Genomic DNA, 15,970 nt, shown 5'->3' with positions numbered 1-15,970 from the left:
GCCACCGCCTCCGGGCTCTCAGCCCCGCCCCGCCTGCGCACGCGGCTCGCGCATCCCTCCCCACGTGGCTTCCGCGCCGGCCGGGCGGAAGGGGCGGGCGAGCGGGCGGCGGCTCCCGGGGATAAGATGGCGGCGAACATGGCGCGCGTGCGGGGCGGCGCGTGGGGCCCGGTTCGCAGGTGAGAGCAGCGCCCCCCCCCCCGGGGTGAAATAGAACGGACCCCCCCAGTGACCCCCCCCCCCCCGTGACTCCGCACCTCCCCCTTCTGGAGCCCCCTCACCGATCTGTAGCCCTCCCCTCACAGAGGGGTCTCCCCCCCCCCACTGGGGCTCCAAGGCCCCTTCTCCCCGCCCCCCACCTCTTCCAGATTCCCCAGGAGTCCTGGTCCCCCCCGGCCCCCCCGACAGCTGCCCTCTAAGAATCCCCCTCCCCCCACCTCCCTTCCGACCTGCCCATCACTGGCGCCTCACTGCTTTGCCATCCCCTCCCCGAGGACCCTGCCTCCACCCCCCTCAGGGCTGCTGCCCTCCGCCCGCCCCTGCCTGCTCTCCACAAGTGACCTCACCAGAGCCTCGTGTGTCCTGGGGCCTCTTGCTCTCCGCTCAACCTTGCTGAGCCCGGAATAGAGACCAGGTCCCAGCCTGCACGTAAATAAGGGGGCCTATATAAAAGCAAATCTGACTGTCTTCCCTACCCAGCCTCCTTCTCTTGGGGCATCGTGCAGGGTTTTCTTTTGGCTAGAAACCCTCAACCGCAGGATTGTTTAGCCTCCTTTACAGTTTGCTGCAGGTTGAACAGCCCTTGGTAGACAGAATTGGAAACCTGATCAGCCTTCTGGCAGTGTGACTGTCACTACTGAGGTCAGAGCCCGTTGATTCCATGCATCTACTTAAGTACTTATTTGGCCCCGCTCAGCACTGTCGTAATACTAGCAGGGATGAGCTGGGGTGCCTATGAGAAACAGTCAGGAAAATCACTCAAATACTTCACTGATATCTTAAACTCTCGTTACATTTCATCACCTAAATTTGGGTTATTGCTGACTATGGATTATATGCAGGGCTCGACAAACTATGTAATCTACTCACCATGGGCGAGTAGATTACAACCCGGAAGAGCCGGGTTCGGGTGATCTGCACATGCGCAGATCACTGGACAACGCGGCTGGTGAGCGGGGCGAGCCCTGATTATATGTATGTTGTTACTTTTATCCACAAAAACAAAGTTTGTTTTCATCTAAGCACTGTTTAGGTACAATGATTTCTAAAAACCTGTGCGATGGACTTAGGTCTGGTGCACTGATTAAAGTTCTTATACAAATGTCTAGGTTTGGCCTGGCAGCTTACAGAAAATACAGCAGTGGTGGGGGCTGTCCCAATATCCCTCTCACGTCTCCTCTGCCTGGAGTGCCTAATCCCGTCTTCGCAACAGTTGATGGACAGGAGAGATTTGAAACCAAAGTTACCACACTAGAGAACGGACTGCGGATTGCATCACAAAACAAATTTGGACAGTTCTGTACTGTAGGGAGTAAGTACTGAATGACTTCAAGCAGGGGAAGTTCTATGACTGGTGTTATACAGGTCAGGCACAATGATCACAATGACCCCTTCTGGCCTTGGAATCTATGAATCACTGCATCTGGATCTACTGTATCTAGAAGACCACATCCTGCTTTGGCAACAGTGGCCAAATTCACATCGATTTTATTGGGAACAGATTTGGTATTTAGGTACCAATGTGATATAGACCTAGCTAATGGTTTGTCTTTGCTGCACAATTAACTTGAGTTATCTACGCTTGAGTTACTCCTCTTGCGTTAGTCTAGCTCAAGCCAGAGGAGAGGCACTGAGGGGTTGTGTTAACTTGATTATTAGCTTATACCCTGGTGAGCCAGCTAACTTGAGATAAAAGCACCTTGCTTGAGTCAAGGGGTTTTGTGTATGGACAGCAGTAACACTTGAATTATAACTCAAATTAACTTTGCAGTGAGGATAAGTCCTTAGTGATATGCGAAGTCAAATATTTACTTAGAAATAATCCAATGCATTGAAATAACTGTTTTAAATTGAGATGGTCTTTGCTAGTCTCATGCTTTCTCATGCTCGTAAAGCCAGCCAATGGGCTTTGAGGTTAAAATATTAACTTGTTTGTGTTTTTATCAGTTCTTATAAATTCAGGATCAAGACATGAAGCAAAATACCTTAGTGGCATTTCACACTTTTTGGAAAAGCTGGCTTTCTCTGTAAGTACTGTTAGTGACAATAAGGTTCCTAAAACCTCTGTGTTAAATACTTACCAAAAAAACTAAACTCAGCAATTAGTATGGCTATTTAGGCCCAAGTCTGCCTTCTTTGAGCACCTAAGATTTTTACTGACTTCAAGGAATGCATCTCAAACTCACTACATTTACTTGCCTTCAAGTGGAAGAAAAGCAAATGCTTCTGTATAGGTTACACTCACAAATGATAAATAAGTCTTACGAAGCATGTGCCTAACACTTTTTTCTTTTGTTAGTCTACAGCACAGTTTGGCAGCAAAGATGAAATTCTTCTCACCTTGGAAAAGCATGGTGGCATCTGTGATTGTCAAGCATCAAGGTACACGTCTTACACTCTATTTCCCCACCCATGAAAAGTTGTCATAATGGCTGATGGCAGCATGACTTCAATTTGCTTTTCTGTTCCCAGTAGTGACTTAATTTTTTGAATAGCAAGAGTAATCTATCTGTGGCAAATTGCAATAAGGCTGCTAGTGTAAATATAAAAAAGGAATTTTAGCACTTTACTATCTTCAAATTACTGGCCAGGTATCACCAGTTCATATATTCCACTTGTAAACTGAATGCAAAACATCTGTTTGTATTGCAGGGATACCACAATGTATGCTGTTTCTGCTGATGCCAAAGGCCTAGACACTGTGGTCAATCTACTGGCTGATGTGGTACTACAGCCCAGATTATCAGGTGTGAGAATCTGAAACACTGTTTCAGGAAAGGAAACGCAATCACTGCATTGCATGACACAATGATTTCAGAACTGCCATTCACTACAGCCCACTGATTTAAAGACTTTACAAAGTCCGTGTTGAGTACTGGAGCAAACATTAGGTCATTCTAGAATATTTTAATTATAAAAGTTAATATGGTTCTGAGACAGGCTAATCATTTCCACTTCCTTCTGGCAAGAGGGTGTGTTTTAGACTGTTTGCATCTATCTGAGAGGATGGCCAGAGAATATAGCCCTAATCTGCCAATGGATCCAGTTGATTGCTGATTTCCTAGCAGCCTCAGTCTTTTACCTAATGCTGAATAGTGTGCATTAGGGATGTGAGCAACTAGTCGCTTACCCCCTGCCTCTGTCTCTATCAGAAAGAGGCAGCAAAGGCAGGGGAGGAGGGGGTGCTTCAAAGTGACAGCACTGCGTGGAGCCTGGGGCCAGACCCCGGGCTCCACACTGCGCTGCTGCTTTGAAATGCTGCATGCAGCCCGGAGCCTGGCTCAGGCTTCACTCGGTGTGTCAAAGTAGCAGCACCATGTCAGCCTACAGTCAGCCGGGAACTGTCCCTGGGCTCCGTGCAGCACTGCCACTTTGAAATGCTGCACAGAGCCTGAAACTGGGCTCCCTGCGGTGTTTCAAAGCGGTAGTACCGCATGGAGCACAGGGTCAGCTGGGGACTCAAGAGTCCTCAGCTGACCCCAGGCTCCACGTGGCGCTGCTGCTTTGAAATGCCATGGGGAGCAGGGGGCCAGCGAGGGGGACTGCTTGAGTCCCCAACTGGCCCCGTGCTCCCCGCCGCACTTTCGCCTTTGAAGTGTAGCAACAGCCCTGGGCATGTTACACTTCAAAGGAGGAAGTGCCCTTATCAACTAATTGAATAGTCAATGCAAATTGCATCAACTATTCGATCAACCAAATAATCGAAATTTTACATCCCTAGTGTTCATGGACTTTTTTTTTTTTCTTCTGTCCCCCTTAATTTGAGCTTCTTTGTTTCTGGACCTCAAACAGATTCTGCTTGAGCCAACATCCCATGGTGTTTCTCACTGTCTGTGCAGGATCCTGGGAGTTCATTATCTGTTCAGTCTGTGTGGACAGTTGTTCACATCCTTTGTTCTCTCTCACCGTAGATGAAGAAATTGAGATGACTCGAATGGCTGTGCGGTTTGAGCTCGAAGATCTGAATATGAGACCTGATCCAGAACCTCTACTAACAGAGATGATACATGCGGTAAGCTGCTGTGGGGCTTGTTTCCCACAAATTGCTCTCTGCAATATGTGCTGCAGTCTCTCTCACCCCTTACTTAATTTCAGTAATACTTTTTGTCTGGTCTAAAACCAGACTTTTATTATGCTAACATAGAATTCCGGGAGTATTTTGCTTACATCTCCATTTTGAAACTCCATATTCTGCATGAGATAAAGTCAAGAAATTGCCTGTTAAGGTTCCAACATGGACTGATGTTGATTCACACTGCAGATGTTTGGGTGGGGCTCTTGATACTTGGACTTCATGCTTCTTTTAGAACTACCTATCTCCAGCATTCCATTGTTCTTCCTGCTTGTACCTTCAGGATAACTTACCTTGATGCAATGCTTTTTCTCTACAAGGATCCAAAAGCATTTCACAGTCTATTCATGTAGTACAACTGAAGTCTGGGCCCTGACTTTGCTGTAGGGGGGGGGGGGGAAGAACATCGTTCTACCCCTGGATGTATAGGCTGCAGAAACCCCTGCTCATACAAAAGGGCCGTGATATCATTAATATCCATGTAGAGCAGACCAGGGATGTAAAATCCTGCTTAATCAGTTAACTGGTTAAACATAACATTTAACTGGTTAACTGTTTAAATAGGAGCAGGCAGGGAGCTGGCTGAGTGTAGTAGCCCTGTGGCATGGGCAGTTGGACTGCTTTGGCAGGGCTGCTGGTTAACGATAACCTGTCATCATCACTAGATAAGGGGAAGGGAAGTCTCAGACCATAATTTTGTGGGAGAACAAAGCATTGTGCTCTCAATTAAGAGTGGATGTATATTCACCCTTCCAATAGGCAGCCTATCGGGAGAACACCGTGGGACTCAACAGGTTCTGCCCTGTGGAAAACACAGAGAAAATTGATCGGAAAGTGCTCCATTCGTACCTGCAGAATTACTATACACCTGACAGGATGGTGTTGGCTGGGGTTGGGATAGAGCATGAGCAGTTGGTGGCATGTGCCAGGAAGTATCTACTTGGTATAGATCCGGTGTGGGGAAGCAACAAGTCCGAGCAAGTTGACAGATCAGTCGCACAGTACACGGGAGGAATCGTCAAGGTAAAATAAAAGCAAGAACTAATCAGTGTGTCACGCAACTTTCTCTTGTGTTCAAGTAATAGGTTTGGACTCCCTTGATTTGATTATAATGATGCCTTTTCATTTTCAAAAGGGCATCTCTTGAGTTTACGATAAACAGCACTTGTACCCACAAAGCAGTTAATGACATCAGTGCTTGCTTGTACCTGCAGTTGCTTACTGTATAGACAGACATACAAGCTTATGAACATGCCACAAGCTCTGTGTGCGCCCATTGTGGCTGCTGCTTGGGAAATCAAAGTGTTTGATTTCTGTAATTTACCAGGCCAAGCTCTGAAGGTCAAATTCAATCCTAATTAGTTTTTTTCCCCCACACAGCTCGAAAAAGACATGTCAGATGTGAGTTTGGGTCCCACCCCAATTCCTGAGCTGACCCACATCATGATTGGGTTAGAAAGCTGCTCATTTTTGGTAAGTACTGTCTCAAAATTCATTGCTGTGCACACCCTAAACTAGCAGAACCCTGAGCAACCATGTTATTGTTCAAATGTTGGAGCTGTCTTGTGTCTGAGAGAACAAATACATGCAGAAAGCAGAGAAGTTTTTCATCAGTAGCCTGTTGAGGCTGGGGAAGGTTGTGCCAGCAGACTCTCAAATGCAGGAGTTTACTATCATAAGTATCCCTACCTCATTAGTCCTTGGAGACACACAGCAGTATTTGCATCGCTTCTAGTGTTCATTTGGGGCCTTTTTCCAGCTTTTTCCTTCTTCCACTCACTTTTGAGACCTGAGACACCTTGCACTGCATCTGCACTCTCTTACTGTGATTCAGGAGGAAGACTTCATTCCCTTTGCTGTATTAAACATGATGATGGGAGGTGGTGGCTCCTTTTCTGCCGGAGGGCCTGGCAAGGGCATGTTCACCCGTCTCTATCTTAATGTGCTCAACAGGTTTGTTTACCTTTCTCTTTCACGGAATACTGCCAAGGATTCTCCTCTGGATCTGGGCCCTGAACAGAAGGCTCCATCTGAAAGCCTGAATGTGCCCATTTAAAAAAACCAGCCCTTAGGCCCTTAGAAACTGAGGTTGCTTATTTGGGAGGAGGTGGGTGTAGTTCAGCTGAACACAGGTGCCCTGGAATCCTGTTGTCATCCACTGACCCATGTCATCAACTAGGGAGAAAACAATCTTGAAAATTAGCAGTTAATACAACCATTCCTGCATCCTACTGTTGACCCCCACTGTAGAAATGGTGGGAAGGGGAGTAAAAGACAGATCTGCACAGGAGAAAAGAATCGGGAAGGGAGATGTGTTCATAATGATTGGACTCGTTTGAATTCCCATCAGCATTTGGGAATCCTCATCTTGAAGATGAAGCACGGAGTATGTTGTCTTGTTACAGAGCTCTCAGATGCATGTTCTTGTACTTACAGGCATCACTGGATGTACAATGCAACTTCTTACCACCACAGTTATGAAGATACAGGTCTCTTGTGTATCCATGCCAGTGCAGATCCTCGACAGGTACATGGCTCTTAATGGTAAAAGCCACAAATTCATATAAAGTAAATTTGTCACAGATTTAGAGTAGCTCTTTCCATGTTATCCTTAAGCAGCGATTGGTTGTGTATAAAATGTCAAAACCTAAATCATTCACACTTAGAGGGTACAATATCTTAGTCTGCAGTGGAATTGCCTGAGCATAATGGCCAGGTTCCATCAGTCTGTGTATCACTTTAATCTCAAGGATGGCTCAGCGTAAGGTTCTTGTCTAACATGTAATGGGCATTGGGAAAGTTCCCCACTCTGGAAGAGAAAATCCTGTTTTCCCACTCAGCTGACTATGTATGAAGGTGAATTGGGTTTATGTATTCCTGACCCACTGCCATAAACATCCTCCTCAAATCGCTCAAGTGCTGCGCACATCCTCTGTCCTCTTCTGGCAAAGTTCCCTTCTCGTGGACGGGCATTGCTGCTGTAGTGCCCCGCTATACTTTTCTTGTATTCCCGCAGTTCAACCAGGAAGGGGTTTGAATCTTTCAGACTCCAAAAGGGGAGTGGCAAATCTCACACTGCTATCCCTGGGTTTTTTATTTTTTTGCTTTCCTTTCTTTGCTTAAACCTGAGTTGAGAGAATGAGCAGGTATTGTTCTGGTTTTCTTTCAAAGACTCGCTTGTTTTTATAGGTCCGAGAAATGGTGGAAATAATTACAAGAGAGTTCATTTTAATGGCAGGAGCAGTAGGGGAGGTAAGCTGCCCAAATTCTTTATTTTAAGCACAATCTCAGAACTGAAATACCACAGTGATGGGCCCTAGCTCAGCTGATGAATTTCATACGCAAGGTTTTGAATGTACATTTCCTGCTGACTGGTATTTCGCCTGCCTTTAACGTTCTAGTAATCATAACAGCTTCTCCACAAGGAGGCGGGTGTTTGTAACAACCATTTTTTTTGAGTGTACTCGTGGCAAAAATCTATGTAGAAGATGAGACTTGTTGCCCATTCTTGACTTCTCACCACTTTGTTCTGGAACCAGCTCTGCTGACTTACTGAGCACGTTCCTTTTCCTCTTAAAAAACCCACCTCTGCAGACTCATTCCAGCTGTAAAGCCCACCCCAGCTCCAGACTTATGCTGACAACAGAATGTGATGTTGATGTCTCCCAGTTATTCCTAGAGGATGATGACTCTGTACAGCGAGTAGCTGCCAGTCCTTAGACCAGTCTGCTGTATTTTTTGTTGCCATACAGGTAGAATTGGAGCGAGCAAAGACCCAGTTGAAATCCATGCTTATGATGAACCTAGAGTCCCGGCCAGTTATCTTTGAGGATGTAGGAAGGCAAGTGCTGGCAACAAACACAAGAAAACTCCCTCATGAATTGTGCACTCTGATCGGTGAGTAATCCCCACTGACTGTGCTCTGACAGTGTTGAACTGCGGGTGTGCTCTGCCGGGAATGAAACTGCTACCAGATTGATGCCTTTACGCAGGAGCTACCTCACCAGTTTGGGTGGGATATCTCTCTAAATCCTGTACTTAATAAAATGGGAGCTTTTGGCACGGTGCTACCTGTGTAGTTCTGGTCCAGTTCTCCAGCACAGTGGGCTCTTAGCCCCAAGTGAGGGGGGCAGGGAAGCTTCAGCAGAATCCCCCAGTATCAGCGGTCACTCTAGAGATTCAATATTTTTGTCAGTATTGGACAAATGTCCAGCTCACCTTGCTCTGCAGGGTACAGTATTTCAAATACAGACAGCAAATCTAACTAGCAAGGTGATGAAGTCTAAGCCAAAACCCAGTGAGATCACTGGAAGTTACGCCATCCCAGTTCCGGCGTGGGCTTTCTCTTCATCTGACCAGGCCACTTAATGTTTCTGATCCTCAGTTTCCTGGGGTGGAACAGGCATACCACTTCCCTCCAAAATATCTCCTGACACGAGAGAAGTGACTGTGTAAATGGAAGTGCTCGTGTTGCCCATGCAGCTGGAGGGTCTTTACTCTAAGCAAGGCTTAAAAAGACACTATCAATTTGATTTTTAAATTCAGAGCCAGCCCCATAAGGTGCTAATGGGCAGCTCTGGGACTAACCCCCCACAAATCTGGGCCCAGTTCTGCCACTCACCTTATTCCTGTCTCTTCCATCATCTGTGTGTTGTCTCTGAATTTATTTCAGCTTTGCTGCTGGCATTACTGAGAGGCCCTCTTAGCGCAAGAGCGATATGGTCGGGTTTGTGTACCGAAACCAGAGCAATTGACGTGACCCACAGAACATAAGAACGGCCGTACTGGGTCAGACCAAAGGTCCATCTAGCCTAGTATCCTGTCTACCGACAGTGGCCAGCACCAGGTGCCCCAGAGAAGGTGGACCGAAGACAATGATCAAGCGATTTGTCTCCTGCCATCTCTCTCCAGCCTCTGACAAACAGAGGCCAAGGACACCATTTTATCCCCTGGCTAATAGCCTTTTATGGACCTAACCTCCATGAATTTATCCAGCTTCTCTTTAAACTCTATTATAGTCCTAGCCTTCACAGCCTCCTCTGGCAAGGAGTTCCATAGGTTGACTACACGCTGTGTGAAGAAGAACTTTCTTTTATTAGCTTTAAACCTGCTACCCATTAATTTCATTTGGTGTCCTCTAGTTCTTCTATTATGGGAACTAATAAATAACTTTTCTTTATCAGCCCTCTCCACACCACTCATGATTTTATAGACCTCTATCATATCCCCCCTCAGTCTCCTCTTTTCTAAACAGCACTGTGAAAGCAAGTTTTCTCTGATCTCAAAATAATTGTAGCAATTACTTAGCAGTTAAAAAAACTCAGAGGTAAATGCAGTTGCAAAGCTGTGTCCCTTTAACTGGGCACAAGTTAAAATCAATTAACTTCCTTTGTGAGATGGTTTGAGACTCCTAACTTCCCAACTGCTTACGAGCTAGCTCAGTGCTCCAGTTAGACAGGAGGAGTCTGAGACAGTGCGACAGAGCTGGAATCCAAATGCAGGCATTCCAAGCATAGACCCAGCAATGAAACTATTCAGCCGCCACAGCAAAGCTTCTTCCTGTTCTAAAATGCATTTAAAATAGCTCTTTTTGTCATCGTCTGCAGGTAACGTGAAGCCCAATGACATCAAGAGAGTGGTCACTAAAATGCTTCGTAACAAACCAGCCGTGGCTGCCCTGGGTGACTTGACGGAATTGCCTACGTACGAACACATTCAAGCAGCACTGTCTAGTAAGGATGGACGGTTACCGAGGATGTATCGGCTTTTTCGATAAAGCAGCAACTGTCATCTAGATCAGGAGACTTAACTTTTTTGATACCTATTGTTCTTTGGATTATGTCACTGCAAAAAAGAATATTTACATGTACACGGTGTAAATATGGGACTTTTCTTGTAGCTAAGATGGCTTCAGATGTTCAGAATGTGAAGCGTTCATGCTGGTATAGGCTTACAGACCTGTCCTAGCTCTGAATAAGTACTTTGGTCATCAATAAATTCTGCCTATCACAGAAGGCTGGGTGTAGGCCATTCTCTTGGCACTTTGAGTGGCAATGTGGTGAAGCAAACATCATCATTACAGGTGAAGGGCTAAGCATACTGATGAATTAGCCATGATCTTAGTTGCCACTTGCTTTAAATAACCAGTATTACAAGGGAAATGTGTACATGTTTTTTCTTCATAGTCCTGGGCATTGATGGTTCCAACCCAAACTGCATTGTACTCTTTAGTAAAGGAGATTGAGGTAGAAATACATTTCATAAATCAGTTGTCCTCCAATCTTGTAGGCTGTACACAGTAATGCTGTCATTTGGGGAGAATTGTTACAAGTACTGCTAATGTAAGGTAATGTTTTAGTCCAAATATGACTAATCAAGTTGAATTAGGACACTTGAACAACCTGTCCCCTCAAAGTTCTGAGTTTATACCTAGTTCATTTGAAAATAGCTTCAATAATCTGAATAAGATTGCTGCATGTGCTTGTTAGACTTATTATGGGTAACATACTAAGGGCAGGTCCGTACTATGTGGAAAAGTTGATCTAAGCTACAGAATTTGAGTTACATCTGTACCCCCATCAGAACAAAATGAGTAAGGGGAGTTGATGGGACAGTTTCTCCTGTTGACCCAGCAATGAGCTAAGCTATGTCAATTTTGGTTATGCTACTGGAGTCCAAGGGAGAGTAATCAGTCAATTTAGTAGGGATGTCAAGGTGTAGTCGACAAGATTAACTGATAAACCTAGGCTTATCAGTTAATTGTATAATCTTGTCAACTACACACATTTTGCCCCACCCCTTGCTGCTCTATATCAAGGGCAGCAAAGCAGGAGCTAGTGGCTGTGAGGAGCTAGCTTAAATGCTGGCTCCCTATGAGCACCAGATCCACCTACCTGCCTCTGATAGAGGCAGCAGTGCAGAAGGTGAGAGGGGCAGGCAGGAGCTGATACGCACAGGGAGCTGGCTTTCAAGCCAGCTCCGTGGACCCACTTGCCCACTCCCTGGCTGCCCCCTACAGAGGCAGAAGGACAGGCAGGAGCCAGTGCTGGGGCAAGCTGGTTTAAAAGTCAGTTTCCCCCTCCCCCAGCTCTGCAATGCTGCCTGCCTCCCCTTCACATGCTGCTGCTGCTTCTATCAGAGGAGCAGCAAGAGGGTGGAGGGCTGGGGAGGCTGCCAGGAAGCAGCCTCTGTCCATGAGGGGCCTGAGCTCCCTGTGGACAGAAGCTGCTCTATGGGGTGCAGAGTAGCCTATTTCTGCAGCAAGCCTGGGCCCATTGCAGGCAGAGGCTGCTGCCACCTCACACTGCTGCCTCTGTATATCAGGGGAGCAGGGATGGGGAGTGGGCAGCTAGTCCACAAGGGAAGCTGGTTTTTAAACTGGCTCCCCTCACAGACCAGCTCTGCCTGCCACCATGTGCTGCTGCCTCTGATATACAGAGGCAGCAGCCCAGGATGCCAGGGGACTCTCCGGGCGTGGCATTGGAACGCGCTGGCTCCTGGCCTCGGTCCCAGGGACTACAGAATAGTCTTGTAACCATGAAGATTTCATGCAGTTACATGACTATTCAATTACACTATCATTCCTACAATTCAGTAAGTCTTCACTAGACTTGCTAAATCGAGTCCCAGTGGATCAATCAATGCAATGTCAATCTGTTTGTAGTACAGACAGGCCCTTGGCTGTAGCTTTCCATCAAGTACTGTGCTGTTGGACAGATCCTCTGAAGGGTGTGGCCTGGTAGATACTGGGGGCACAGAGCTCACTTGAAATTAGGTTGAACCTAAAGCGCAACTAATGGTTTCTTGCAAACCAAAGCAATTTACCTTGATAACTGCCAATCTCCCCAGGAAAGATTAAGCTGAATTAAATGTCAGTACAGATGAATGATTTGTATAGAGAGCTTAGTCTTGAAGGTAATTGGTTCTTGCTGAAAGCCCAGCAGAAGGCAGTTTATAGAAATCCACAAAAGAATACCACCAGTAACAGGGTTTAGTGACCTGTTTTTCAGACATGAGAAAACATCACCTTTGACAGGTGAGATGTAATATCCAGTTATATACAATAGCTGATCTCTCTAGGCATAAATAATGAAGTCGTGCAGTGCTGCAATTAAATGATTTGGTACCTAAGCCATCAAGCTGAGCAAAAGGTTCAGAAGCAGCTTTTAGCAACACAACATCCATTGATGTCAGAGGAAGCTGCGCATGCTCCTGGAGCAGAGAACAGACCCAAAGTGGTGCAGCGGATACTAAAAAAACACAGCTGCTTTTTGAACCGTAGTATGTTGTACAACACACAGTTGTGTCCTGTCAGTTGTGGCGTGTATCTTTGTCAAGGAAACAAATAAAAACATTGAAATAATTGGGTGCGATTAGTAAGTGAACACGATCATTTAGAACGTTATCGACGCCAATGGATTTCTAGGAGGCTTTGCTGCATTGATAATGACATGTTTTTAAACTTAACCATAAACATTTAGAAAAACAAGAACCTTATCCTATGTTACAGCTGAGGAAAGACATGATTTGCACCAGGCCACCCAGATAGTGAGCACAGGTCACAGCCTTGATTAGAACTCTACTCTGCTGTTGCTCAGCAACAAAATTGGCTCTGTTTGGTTTTGATGTCACTGCTGCATGTACAGGAACCTTCACTCTCCACAAAGAATTTATGGCACAGGGGCAGTAGGTCCTTTTCTAGCTTAGTATTGTTCCCACAAGAAATCTACCACTCAATCACAATTTACAAATCACACAGTCTGAGTAAAATCTGCTCCTCGTTTTAATTGTAAAAAGAAATAGGGACAGAAAACACACTAATAGGTGCTTTAACATGAAAATGCTGAAACCAGAGATGAAGTTGGACTTTTCTTTATCATTTGTAGGCTACATTTATGGTATGAAAATCTCATTTAAACCAAAATCTGATTTGTTCTTTAAAGGGGATGGAGAGACACATTAAGGACTCCAGCCCATCAGGTGCTCAGGTCAGTAAAGCAACACACTTGAGCACATGGTTAACTTTCAGCACATGAGTAGCCCACAGACTTCAGTCTTGCTGGATCAGGGCTCAACACCTTGCAAGATTGAGCCTTATATTTCTTCCTTAAAGCATCCAATTCTTATTTTCTCTCCTATATGCACAACAGTTCTGCCCTGAGATCTCAGCAAGAGTTTTTTTCACGGGGATTAATACATGATTACTGAGAGCAGAATTTTGGTTTAAAATGTGAAATGGCGATTTATTACCAGTCAAGAGTAGCACTTCTCATAGGTATTTTCAGAGTTTGGACTGATCACAGTACTGGTATAGTATACTAAAATATATTTTTTTCATCCCAAGATTACTGTGGAAGTAGGTGTCTGCAAAATACCTTATAATTACAATGGAACTTCCTCTAAACCATCTGCTTTGTATTTTCTGTAGTAATGTGGTTTAAAAAGTGTTATATTTAACCAACAATTCAAGCAAGGTCAGCTCATGAGAAATGTTACAGTATTAACTGTCATGTACATTTTAATCAGTGTAATATTCCACACTTAGGCTCTCTTGCGCAAGAACATATGCAAATGAGGCACCGCGATGACAATCGCTGCACTTCATTTGCATACTTAATGAGCAGCCGCTCTTGCGCAAGAGCCATTCTGCTGCTTATTTTCAGGCAGAACAGCTATTGTGCAAGAGGGGGTTTCTGCACAAGGAGCAGTGTAGACTGCTCCTTGTGCAAAAGCCCCTTGTGCAAAAATGGTGGCTCATTAAGTATGCAAATGAGGCACAGCGATCGTCATCACTGTGCCTCATTTGCATATGTTTTTGCACAAAAGAGTGCAGAGTGCCTTCGCCGTCAGAGGAGGCCCTTTTAAAGAGAAATTCTCCACATTTTTCTGATTGGGAAGCAAATGGAATGGGGGGGCATAACTTCTCCAAATGGAGAATCAGAGAAGGAACAGAACTGAGTTCTTTTGATTCCTGGTTCTTGCTCTGAATATCTCCCAAAGGCAGAAACAGATTTTTCTCCCACCATAAGTAGCTTTTTTTAGTGCTCTCTTTACTTAACCACTTTTTGCTGGATTTTTACACAATAGCCCTACCAAGGCCACTGTTTACAGCTGCGGCATCTATTGCTGCTGCAAGCATGTGAAATTTCTCACTGACACAGAGATGGGATCTCCACTATGGAGGATCCATAAATTATCAACATCCGTTTAGGAACTCTTGACTTCATCTGAGAACATGTGCTGCTCTCAGAGATTAATATGCACCCTTAGCAACAACATAGTCATAAAAATAAATACTAATTCAAAAGGCCATATTAAATGCACGTTGATTATTGTACATCCACACAGAGCTTGCTGCAGTGGCCCACAACAGCACATCTATTATAAACAAGCATCAACCTGAGAGAGAGACTGCTCAAGATCTCTAGTTGGTCCTCTTGGGTATTTTACAGGATACTGTACATTTGGCTATAGATAAATACATAAACTGCTGACTTCAATGCCCTCCTGTGATAGATACTTAGAAAGCAAGTATCCAAAATAAAGAAAACCGCAATGGTCTCCTTTTTGCAAAATTTCCTTGAGTAACCGCTCTAATCCAAGACCGCGTGTCCCAATAAGACGCTTTGTCTTGGGTAAGGCTAGACTTATCACCTAACTATACATCATGCTGCTTGCAAAGGAGTTTTGTTAAAAGTGACCTGATTGAATAAGCCGAGGCATGTTTTGAATAGTCCCTTTTCTGCAAAAGCACTCAAGTTCTTTGGATTAGCTCATGCAAATGAAACTTGAGAGCTGAGGTTTAAGACATCTAATACAGGCCACAGCAACTGTCATGCTGGTGCTCAAACCAAGACCCCTTCCCTCTTGATCTGTACCTCTGCAGATGTGGAATCAAGTAGTCTTTGCCTTGGTCTGAAAACCTCCTTTATGACACCATTTGCAGCTTTGTTGCTGAGCTTTAAGGTCAGGAAACAGCACAGACCCTGCTGGATTTTTGGTCTTTTAATTCCTGCCGCTTCTGAAGTTCCCTTGTAATTCGTCTTTTTATTCCAATTAAGTAAAGTTCTCTGTCAAACTGCCCTGCAGCGAGTGGGATGCTACAATACAAAGAAAAGTTGTTAGATTTGCACAATATGCACAATTTATGTTGGCTTAGAGCTCTTTGATTAGTTTAGGACACAACAGTAGCCAGAATGAACTTTTCCATTTTCTCTTGCACTAACATACGTCTGTAGCTCTGATGTTAAGTGAATCTTAGTGTTTCTCTAGCATCACAAGTTAGGCTTTACACAAGTCTTGTTTGGAGAGACTAGACTGAGTAGTAAAAGCGAAACGTGCCCTCAATCTGAGTATGAAACTTCCAGCACTAATGGGAGACATATCTGAGGCAGCAGCGGTCAGCATTGGGCCCTTAAGCATATGACTGTCAAATAGCAAGAACACGTAGGCTACGTCTACAGTGGCATGATTTTCCGAAAAAGCACTTTTTGCGGAAAAGCGTCCGTGGCCAATCTAGACGCAGTTTTCCGCAAAAAAGCCCTGATCGCCATTTTCGCGATCAGGGCTTTTTTGTGGAAAACAGTACTGTGCTGTCTACACTGGCCCTTTTGCGCAAAAGTCTTTCGGAAAAAGACTTTTGCCTGAACGGGAGCAGCATAGTATTTCCGGAAAAGCACT

General features: G+C 45.0%; 2 protein-coding genes across 5 annotated transcripts in view; one reads left to right on the top strand and one right to left on the bottom strand.

Annotated features, from left to right (window-relative positions):
- The first annotated feature begins 22 nt into the window (after positions 1-22).
- PMPCA (peptidase, mitochondrial processing subunit alpha) lies at positions 23-12,654 on the top strand. 2 transcript variants are annotated; one of them, XM_075905586.2, is made up of 13 exons: positions 23-179; positions 1,329-1,531; positions 2,167-2,246; positions 2,519-2,601; positions 2,872-2,966; positions 4,131-4,231; positions 5,051-5,314; positions 5,672-5,764; positions 6,126-6,244; positions 6,728-6,818; positions 7,481-7,543; positions 8,044-8,188; positions 9,898-12,654. In XM_075905586.2, exons 1-13 carry the CDS (start codon positions 127-129, stop codon positions 10,065-10,067), a joined length of 1,560 nt encoding a protein of 519 aa, XP_075761701.1. In that variant the 5' UTR covers positions 23-126; the 3' UTR covers positions 10,068-12,654. The 2 variants fall into 2 exon arrangements, with proteins under 2 accessions (XP_075761701.1, XP_089629094.1); XM_089772968.1 differs by lacking the exon at positions 23-179 and having other exon boundaries at positions 1,392-1,531; positions 2,519-2,599.
- Positions 6,125-15,970, bottom strand: part of INPP5E (inositol polyphosphate-5-phosphatase E) — a 27,404-nt gene continuing 17,558 nt past the window's right edge. For all 3 annotated transcript variants that reach the window (XM_075905573.2, XM_075905575.2, XM_075905572.2), the window contains one exon: positions 6,125-15,390. In XM_075905573.2, the coding sequence (XP_075761688.2) occupies positions 15,258-15,390 (133 nt within the window). In that variant the 3' untranslated portion in view covers positions 6,125-15,257. The remainder of the gene's footprint in view (positions 15,391-15,970) is intronic.

Source organism: Pelodiscus sinensis, chromosome 23 (assembly GCF_052426305.1).
Source record: "Pelodiscus sinensis isolate ZL-2025 chromosome 23, ASM5242630v1, whole genome shotgun sequence".
Classification (NCBI taxonomy): domain Eukaryota; kingdom Metazoa; phylum Chordata; order Testudines; family Trionychidae; genus Pelodiscus; species Pelodiscus sinensis.
Note: the sequence above shows the minus strand (reverse complement) of the source record. Positions and strands in the feature narration are given on the sequence as shown.